General features: G+C 38.4%; 1 protein-coding gene across 1 annotated transcript; it reads right to left on the reverse strand.

The window, feature by feature from the left end:
* Nucleotides 1-3,523: 3,523 nt before the first annotated feature.
* On the reverse strand, nucleotides 3,524-9,716 carry napgb (N-ethylmaleimide-sensitive factor attachment protein, gamma b). Its single transcript, XM_085389865.1, has 12 exons — nucleotides 9,554-9,716; nucleotides 9,312-9,379; nucleotides 9,120-9,204; nucleotides 8,206-8,223; nucleotides 8,090-8,120; nucleotides 7,875-7,984; nucleotides 6,684-6,750; nucleotides 6,526-6,596; nucleotides 6,237-6,315; nucleotides 5,838-5,917; nucleotides 5,471-5,600; nucleotides 3,524-3,817 (listed from the first exon to the last, which is right to left on the reverse strand). The coding sequence occupies exons 1-12, from the start codon at nucleotides 9,607-9,609 to the stop codon at nucleotides 3,674-3,676; spliced, it is 939 nt and encodes a 312-aa protein (XP_085245991.1). The 5' UTR covers nucleotides 9,610-9,716; the 3' UTR covers nucleotides 3,524-3,673.
* Nucleotides 9,717-10,050: the final 334 nt, after the last annotated feature.

The following is a 10,050-nucleotide window of genomic DNA, read 5'->3' on the forward strand; positions in this document are numbered from 1 at the left end:
TGTTTGAAACAAAGACAATTTTTTGTAGTGTAATTTTGCAACTGGAGGCCGCAGTTAAGGTGTAGCAAAGCAACTCCAGGGTGGAGACTTCTGGCAGATATCGGCTGTAAAGAGTTTGTTTTCAAACATTAAAAAATACTCTTTAAATTTATGTTAGTTTGTCCCATTATTTTAATGGGAAAAAGTGTGTAAAAATGACTGCAATTCTTAAACAGCTCGTGCAAAATTGTTGTATAATCCCTTGAATTAGAGCTGGAAGTCTCCACTTTAATCATATTGATTGATTTACAATTAACTGTAATGGTGGGCAAAGGCAAAACTGCAAAAGGGCACTGTACATGTGTTCTGTATCTATGCACACTGTCCTGCAGAGTTACAGTGAGAAGATATGGAGATACAGAGAAGAGTTAGTCCTTCTCCTGATTTCCTTTTTGTGTGTGTATGTGTTTATCGCAGTTAAATTTTTCAGATCATCAAACAAATGTAAATATTAGAGAAAGACAACACAAGTCTTGCCTACTGCACCCCCAGTTAGAGATACACCAGAGTTCATTTCTGCTCTAACCACACCCAGGCCTGATTACTGCCACACCTGTGCTCAATCAAAAAATCAAATGGAGCAGACTCAAAAGCCAGAAATCATGCTGCATTCCAAAGAAAACTCAGGAACTGAGAATGAGAAACAACATAATTAAGATCTTTCAGTCGTAAAATGTTATAAAGCCATTTCTAAAGCTGTGGGACTCTAGTGAACCTCAGTGAGCGCCATTATCCACAAATGGCGAAAAAACTGAACAGTGGTGATGCTTCGCGGGAGTGGCCGGCCGACCAAAGTTAACCCAATAGTATAGCGAAGACTCATCCAAGAGTTCACAAAAGACCCCAGAACAACATCCAAAGAACTGCAGGCCTCACTAGCCTCAGTTAAGGTCAGAGTTTATGACTCCACCATAAGAAAGACACTGGATGAAAATGACCTGCATGGCAGAGCTCCAAGACAAAACCCCCCACTGCTGAGCAAAAGGAACATAAACCTCGTCTCAGTTTTCCCAGAAAACATCTCGATGATCCGCAAGACTGAAGGGATCTTCCGAAGCTGAACTCTTTTGAAGATTTGAGTCCCGTTACGTCTGGCGTAAAACTAACACAGCATTCAAAAAAGAAACATCATGCCAACAGTAAAATACGGTGGAGGTAGCGTGATGGTGTGGGGCTGTTTTGATGTCTCAGGACCTGGAAGACATGCTGTGGTAAATGGAACCATGAATTCTGCTGTCTACTAAAACATCCTGAAGGAGAATGTCCAGCCATCTGTCCATGACCTCAATCTGGAGTGCATTTAAGTTCTTCCGACATCCACTCTCAGTAAACACAACTTGTTGCTGAATCCAAGAATGCTAGCTACAGCTCTGTGAAGAAACCTATATATAAACAAGATTGAGAAACACTGCTTACTTCTCAGGGTCATGAATGTTGCAATGACGTCGTCTGACCACACATGGCATACAGCAGGCACAGGGGGAGAGGAGCCATCCAGCTTGTTATCAGCAGACAGTTGCTAGGGAAACGGCATTCATGATTTGGGGTACATTAGTGTACACTATGAGTAATTAGAACATCTGTTAATGATATAAACAGGTTATGGAGTAACATATACTGCCTTTCAGGAAAACGTTTCTCACTAAACAAGACAATGCCAAACTACATTCTGCACGTTCTACATTAGGACAACAGTAGAGCTCCATAGTAAGAGTCTGGATGCTAAACCCCTCAGACTTGTCACTCATTGAAAGCAGTTGGCATATTGTGGAATGAAAACAAGAACTAAACACAGATGAAATCTGATATCAAGAATGCAAAAAATATTTTATACTGAAACCATGGGGAACAGTTCCTGAAAAGTTAACGCGATTCTTTTGTTGAACCTCTTGAATTAAAGCTGAAAGTTCATATTTCAGTTGCATATTGATTGTTTATGCTTGTATGCACATTCTATGCATGTGGTGCTGTGCAGAGAAAAACAGAAGTTTGATGAGGAGAAAAACAAAATCTAGCTAATAGAAAATGTGTCATGCGTAAGTGGTTTGAGTGTGGAAATATTAGGTTTGCATTTGTGGGAAGATTCCTTGAGTCTCTTATCTTTTTAAATTTGAAGTTTTGCTTCATCGTGTTTTAACACCTGTAGAATCCATAATTTGGGGGAAGGAGGGTGAATGCGATTGAAAATATAAAGACCTAGAAACTAAAAAGGACTAAGCCCTAGAAAAAAAGATTTGTCAGCGGTATTTAATTATTAAATTGGGAATCTGTATATCAGCTCAAAACTAAGTCATATCGTGATGAAAGTTCAATTTAATTAAGAATATTTTTCAAGTCCGATGCACAAGACTCTGTTCTAATAACCCACACATGAAACAACTTATTTTTGTCTGCTAATTTGTTTTCCACTCAAGTCCAGCTTTGATCCACCTAATGCACAGATGCACTGGAGTCATTCAGTATGAGAGGCATCACAAAAAGAGCATGAATGGGTATACATTAAATATCGCTTAACAGAGAGAAAGCATTAGCCTCATCAAAGATAAATAGGTCTTAGGAAGCTACACAGTCATTACATGTCTGTGAGCCATTTTGGTGCAGACATCTGCAGCCGCTGTTAGACTCGCTGATATGGAAAATCTGTTTGCTAACTCATTTAAGAAAATGTACAGAGACCATAAAATGCCACACAACGGAAATGTTTATTGATGCATGTGCAAAGTTTGAAGATATGACTTTGAGGAATATACAATAAGTCAGCAACAACACAAATTTAAAAATGTAAACAATCCCTTTAGTAGTGATATTGTTTTATATTATTGGCATTTAGGTGATATTGTACTTATTGTGGGCTTTTCACATTTACAGCCCTGAAATCTTCACTGAATGGTCCCCTTTTTATTAGTATACTATCTTTAATTTTAGAGGAAATTAAGAAATAAAGACACAGCCATGACTATTTTATTATAAGGTAACACAGAGCTGGAGGTAGACAGGAAAACAGTCTACAGCTGGCTACAAGCTGCATTATGTCTTATTTTTAAAATACTCACAAAAAAGTAGAGAGAGCTGATGCTGAAGATGACAGCGTGACCCATTCTTAAGCTTTAATATCGACAGATTTATCATAGATTTTATTTTATTTAATCGTTCCGTTATTGCAAACATGCATTATAACAATCTGATTGCATATTGCTCCAGTAACATTTTCAGGCTATAGTCATGAATACTGAATAAATTAACTCTGTACAAATAAACACCTATACACTGATCAAGTCTTTGTGTGATTTGAATATACCTATAGTAATTTTACACTCTACCCGCAAACAATAACAGCAAAATTTACAGCTTCACAAGAGACGAGAAATAATAGAACATGTACATACAACAGGCTGAGGATCCACCTCGAGAGATTACACAAAATAAAAGGCTGTTCAAACTCAGGTTGACGCCAACACCTACTGAACTGTTTGGGGTTTTAAAATTTATTTTTTTCTTATTCTTTTTTTTTTTTGCACATTTAAGATCAGAAAGCCACCCATCAGGATATCAGAGCTCAGAGGTTGTTTAACTCATACAGAGAGGGTGCACTGGTGGCAGCAGATGGTAGAGTCGGTGCTCTGGAGGCTGAAGGCTAACACAGCCCGCCTTCATAGTCATCCTCCTCTTCCTCTGGAGCTGGTGCCCCACTAGCACCACCCTGTGGAGCAGCAGCAGTCTTCTTCTTCTTTCCTCCTCCTCCTCCAGGTACCCTCAGGGAAATAGCCAGTTTGGCATACTGTGAGGGGGAGGGGGAGTGTCATTAGCCGTCAGATTTAAAGCCCCTCAATATTTATGCTTTAATCAACTATTTTAAAACGAATAACAAAACCCATAAACACATTTCCTCCTTTGGCAGTGTTGAAATATGGCATCGTTTAAATCAAAATCTAATGACAGCTGTTAATCTAATCCATCCACAACAAATCAACACAGTCCTAATGAAGTTGTCAGTATATAACATCTAAGTCCACACAGGATTTATTTTCATCTTTCATCTTAGGTGATTTTAACATCACCTAAGACAGATAATAATGTCAATCCCACCTGGACCATGACAGCTGTTCCTGCTGCATCTTTAATCTTCTAAAATACAGAAGTTTAATTAGAAATATTTCAGACCTGTTCAGATTTGAGTAGAAAGGTTCATTAAAAGTAAGAGATGGATGGTTAGAATGTAGAAACAGACTACATTTCAAACAGATAGCTAACAATCAAAAAAGGTGAATAACCGAATACTTTAAACAACTAAACTAAAGCCTAACATACTACAAAGACAGCTAAAATGTCTGCCTTACAGAATGAGTGGAAATATATCTTGAAACACTGAGTAGCTGTTGGAGTATGAAGGAGCAACCAAAAGTATTGGACTAAAGGTAACAGCAGTGAGCTAGAAGTTGGTTTGAAGTTGTTAATTAAAGCTGATAAAGTATTAAGTGTGTTAAATGAAGCATTAATATAATCAACTCCTCCAAGGAGGTGAGAGCATTTATACTTGTGTGCTGCTTGGCTCCCCTATTCTGCAATTTCACCACCAAAACACCACCTGGTGGCGGGGTTTCTCTCTTCTTGCTGATTCAAACAATGGCAGCTGAAGTAGCTTGAATCATTCAAACTGAGTGGTTCAATCACAGCTGCTGCAGTCTGCGTTGATCCAGTGTGTAGTTACAGTACATTTCAAGGGAGGTGCACTTCCAGTCATGGCATAGGTTTTCAGAAAGATTTGGGGGTAACCCTGTATCTACAGAGTAGATGAGACACAGTAGTAATAGCCCTGGATCTGGTAGAAGGAATTATTTGAAGCACCCGTCACAGTAGCACATAGGTCAAAATTTGACATTTTGTGTCATCTTTTCAAAAAAACATGTTAAATTGAAATAAGAAAAACTGGACACCATCTTGATGTTCTCAAAGAAACTTTCTCCAACTCATCTGGAACCAGGGCACCAACTCATGTGTGGTGTGGGGGAAATTTTCAGCCTTAAGACAGGTATTAAGCCTCGGATTGCTTTACAGATGGTTAAAACACTGTGTGGAACAGTGATAGCTGAGGACATTCATTATTTTCCACCTTACTCTGTAAAGGCTATTAATTATATATCTAAGGTAACAGAGAAAAACCTGCAATCATGAATACAATGGCTAAAATTCATTTTTATTGTTTGGATTATCTTGACGTTATTTTGGCATTCAGCAAAAAAAAAAAAAAAAAAAAAAAAAAAAAAATTAAATAAAATATATAGACAGACAGGCAGACAGGCGGACAGACGGACGAATGATAAGCCTAATGTTCTGGAAACTTAGCTAACACGTCAGACGTCGCTGCATTATCACAACGGGGCCAGAAGTCTACCATAATCACAAACCACAACAATGAAACCTTAGTACTCACATCATTGTCCATGTACTTCAGCAGAGGTGAGTTACACACGCGATAGACCTGGTCCTCATCCTGCTCATCATAGCCCTGAAGTAACGTCTCCATGGCAACACAATCTTCGCTTCCACTATAGCCAGGCAGGCTGGAGGAGATCAAGCAGTACATCATGTAACCATCTTTAAAGTAAGTGGCAGCAGCGTTACACCATGAATGTGACATCAAGGGTCAAACAAAGTAAGAAGCGAGCCGGTTCTTTCTCTGGTCTTTGATGTTTTGATGAGGATGCGGAATATTTTCCTGCCAGGCTGGCTCGAGGAGACTTTAGTCTCTTCTAACTTCATAATACAGATGGCAATGAAGTGTAGGTGAATTGGCTTACCTGTAACTTTCTCTGACACATTTATCAGCTGCTACGTAGTCGCCTCTGTGAAGATGAACCAGTACTTGAGCAGTTGTTTTCTAAGGAAGAAAAAAAAAAACATGATTTAAATGATATGAAAAAATTAAAAAAGGAAATCTCTTATATGATCGTTTCAGGTGCACAGTGCTGGCTATGAGCATGGCTGTCCCACCCGCCTGCTCTTCAAACCACTGCTTTATGAGGAGCAGACAATGAAAAGAAAGTTGTCTTAAAAACGTGATTGACTTAAAGGCAGAGAAGATAAACCAGATTAAGAGAAACACCACAACATTGCCTACAATGGAAACCTGATTGTTGCACTGCTGATAAACTGTGCAAAAAAGATGTACATGATATAAAAACAAACAGCTGAGCCACCTTGAAGCACATCGGGAAGTTCTCGATCTCTTTGTACATATTCTTTTCTTTCTGCAGGGCGACTGCCGCTTCGTCCAGCCTGGTTAGAAAGGCCAGAAAAAGGCTGATGAGGAGCAGGTTTACAAACACATCACTGACATGAAATATATCAAACAGGCAAGAAGAGAAATCAAAGGAAATTCATTTACCAAGCCCAGCCTTCAAGGTTACCATATCTGATCCTTGGTAATATATATGTGTAAAACCAAAGATGAGTGTTAACATCCCATCCACCATTATTTCCCTTTACCTTTTTAACCTGACCAGAAGTCTGGAGGCTTTTCCCAGCAGTTCTACTGCCTGACGTAGGCGATCCTCATTCTACAAAACACAAAAAAAAGGATAAAACAGCTGACTGAACCCCCCCCCAAAAAAGCTAAATTATTAAATCTTTGTTGATATCCATACCTCAAATACACCTGCTGCCTTCTGATACAAGTCCACAGCTTTCTCCAGGTTTATAGGCTCTATCAGTCTGAGGAGGAAAAATGTGTTTTAGGAAACACTCTTTTTCAGTCGGAGTATTTTTTGTTAGAATTGAAAGTCAGTTTCTGAGAATAAAAAGTTAACGTAAGTATAATAAACAGCACGTAAATATGCATAATGGCAGTAACAATGCAAGCATTAATTCTCATCACAATAAAGCGATCAGACTTGTGCCATAACCAGCAGCTGGCAGCTTATAATGTTAATAGTTAAAATGATCTTCAGCCTATCTAACATTGCTCCATTGTGAGGTGACAAAATGGATCGAATAAAAAAAAAAATTAAAATTCTGCATATTAGCTATACCAGTGATTCCCAAAATGTGGGTCGTAGCTCCCAGGTGGGCTGCAAAGGAGCTGCAGGTGGGCCATGAAGTGATTTACAAGAAATCGGTTTTATATTATTTACTTTAAAACTGCCATTAGATATTTAGAAATCATTTTTAAAAAGATATAGAATGAATAAATCAATGTTGTGAAATTTCAAAATTAGATGATTAATTTTCTGATCTATTTTGATCCTGAAAAATCAATAGTAGAAAAAACTAACATGAAGATGGTGCCAGAAATAAAGCTGCTAATGCAGAAGCTCAAATTAATAATTTAAAACACACACACAAAAAAACCCTTTAAATTCTTGTGTTAGCCTTTTGTGATGTGATAGTGTGTTTAAAGGTTTGGGAGATCCATAGAAAACGTTCATATTTTAAAATGGTAAGGCTCTGTCTTAAGTCTGGGGACGGCTGCACTACAGAATTAGAATTAAGAGTTTCCTTAAATTTCTGCAGCACTTTATCACAGTCAAAATTTAGCTTTTAGTTAGCTGTGGGCATAAATATAATGCTACAATTATCCTGTTCTTAATTATATTCTCATTGCATCTTTTTAATTACTAAAGAACCCAACAAACCTATTCATCCAATAGCTAAAACACTTGTACTTTGGCAGTGAATGTATGGTGCATATAAATTAAGATGAACTTTCTCATTAATCAGTTATCAGGCAGACTTCTGAAAGGTGTTTATCAAATACATTCATATCGCCATTCCAATGAAAAAAATATGCTTAACTGGTCAGCACTGATCAGCAGAGTAAATTAAGGTATTATTTTTACTTTCCAGCCCGGTCCAGAGCCATGGCAGCAGTGTCCGGTGTCCCGTTCTCCATGTACATCATGCAGGCTTTCTCTATGTACTGGATGGCCTCTGGCATTTTCTTTTGTTCCTGATGCAGTGCAAACACAGCAGAGTTACAATTGTGCTACTGAATCATTATCTCCATCTGTTTTATTATGACTTCACTGTGTGGTTTTAGAGTGGTTACACTCACCTTCATCATCATACCAGCCTGTTCAATAGCCCTGAGGAAATAAGAGTTTGAATCAAACAGGTGTTTCCAAGTTTGCAGCTGCTTCAATATTACAGGTTATTAAGCATTATACTTACTTTGCAGCATGAAAAAGCCTGAAGGACAAGCTAAGGAAATAGCCAAACAAGAGTGAAACTGTGTCATGCTAACAAATATATGGCTTAAAATAAATCAGATTACATTCTCCATTAATAAAATGTTAAACCCCTGATACAAACTTCCCACAGTCTAAAGTGACTTTAACTCTTCTTAGCAAAAATCAACAAGTTGCTAGAAATCTTCCTCAGAGGTTTGGGTCCTTGAAGACACAGCAGGATTACAGTTGTTACAAATTTCTGGGCAGCACCTTACAAATGCAATTCTACTGTTCAAACTTTGTCCCAGAGGTGCTCTGTTGGATTAAGACCTCCTTCGATTTTTGACACAAGGCAAAATGAATCCATGCCAACGTATAAAGTGCTCATGAAATGAAAACCCATCAGAATCAGGGGTGTAACAATTCTTCGAAGCCAGATTTGTTTTACCAGGGTTTGATGGCAGGGTTTTAGCTCAAATCTTAGTTTTCCTTGAGAGGTTGAATAACAAAATACATATGGGAAAATAATCAGTTTGCCACAAATCTTGTCACTTAATTATTTCATTATAAACTGATGACATTTCAATATTTCTACGCAATATCTCCACGTGGGTCTCACAGTATGGAATGACAGAATTATAATATATTGTGTATATTTTTGCCAGAGTTTTGCTGGTCTTGGTTTTAGAGTTGTTACACCCCTAGTGAGAATAACTATGGTACGCTGTTAAATCTGCGATAAGCAGGCACCCTGAACCCAGCTAAAACAGGACCCAGGGTGCAGGGTTAAAAACGGTTACACCCTACACTGCCTGCACGCTTTGTGTTTCTGTTGTCTGAGCCGCTAACAAAGTGGCTAGCGATTGCACCGAATATATGCAGACTTGTGCCTTTCCTTTGATCAGGAAAGGATACGTTTTGTTTTCTGTGTGGTACTCAGCTTCCTTCAGATAAGCATCCTTTGCTTGTTCATACTGCTTGGCATTCTTGAAGCACACAGCTAGAAACAAAGCACAGAGGTTAGCTCACTGTGAAATTATATATTTGTAATATAATGATAAGAAAAAACACTCCAGTTTTAAGCAATAGTGTCGTTTCGTGTTTTACCTGCTTTGGCGTATTCTGATGCAGCACTGTCAAAGTCAGGCTTCCACTTTGTCAGACTCGTTTTTAAGCTGTAAACACACCACGAGGAACAAATAATACAATTATAATTCGATGGATAAATAACCATAAAGTCACTTTATGTCGCATAACCTTTCAACAGAAAATACACAGTGGCCTTACAGCTAGCTAACGTGAGTAGTAAAACTACAGAGCAGGAAATAATCGTTTTTGTCCTGGCTCACCATTTCTCCGCTTTGGCTATGTGCTCGTGCGCTTCGTTTATCTTCTGAGCAGCCATTATGTTGATCGATCAACTCGGTTATGAGGAATATGTTATTGATAAACGACTATGGATGTCGCTTCGTCGATGTTTGGATTACCAGGAACTCCTCCTCGGCCGCAACGTCACTAACTGTCGCAGGTTACGGATGCCGCATTGGACCAAAAAACAGCAACAACAGGGAATGCGAAAATCTGGCTCTAGTACTGTAATGCAGCTAGAAAATTTGCTTTTTGTTTTTTTTTAATGAAAAACTATACAATCAGATCCACAATAGCACATTTTTGGGGGGCAATATCCCCTCTGTTCACCACCACAGTGGATTTTTAAATGTAATTTCCACGCCCTCGCTTTAAAACCAAGTCATTTATAAGTATTAAAACAACAATAGCCTTTGCTCAAAGTCTGGATTATGAATTTGGAAGCAATTACAAGAAAGTCTGGTGACGTGGGAGCCTA

The sequence above is a fragment of the Rhamphochromis longiceps genome, linkage group LG18, assembly GCF_057381845.1.
Source record: "Rhamphochromis longiceps isolate RC_006_pf linkage group LG18, R_longiceps_female_GT1.1, whole genome shotgun sequence".
NCBI lineage: Eukaryota > Metazoa > Chordata > Actinopteri > Cichliformes > Cichlidae > Rhamphochromis > Rhamphochromis longiceps.

Excerpts from the sequence above, each read along its gene's own strand:
- napgb (XM_085389865.1), bottom strand. The coding sequence starts at position 9,609 with ATGGCTGCTCAGAAGATAAACGAAGCGCACGAGCACATAGCCAAAGCG. Across the intron at positions 9,205-9,311 it reads ATCAGAATACGCCAAAGCAG|CTGTGTGCTTCAAGAATGCC; the intron begins GTAAAACACGAA and ends CTTTGTTTCTAG. Across the intron at positions 7,985-8,089 it reads AGGCTGGTATGATGATGAAG|GAACAAAAGAAAATGCCAGA; the intron begins GTGAGTGTAACC and ends GCACTGCATCAG.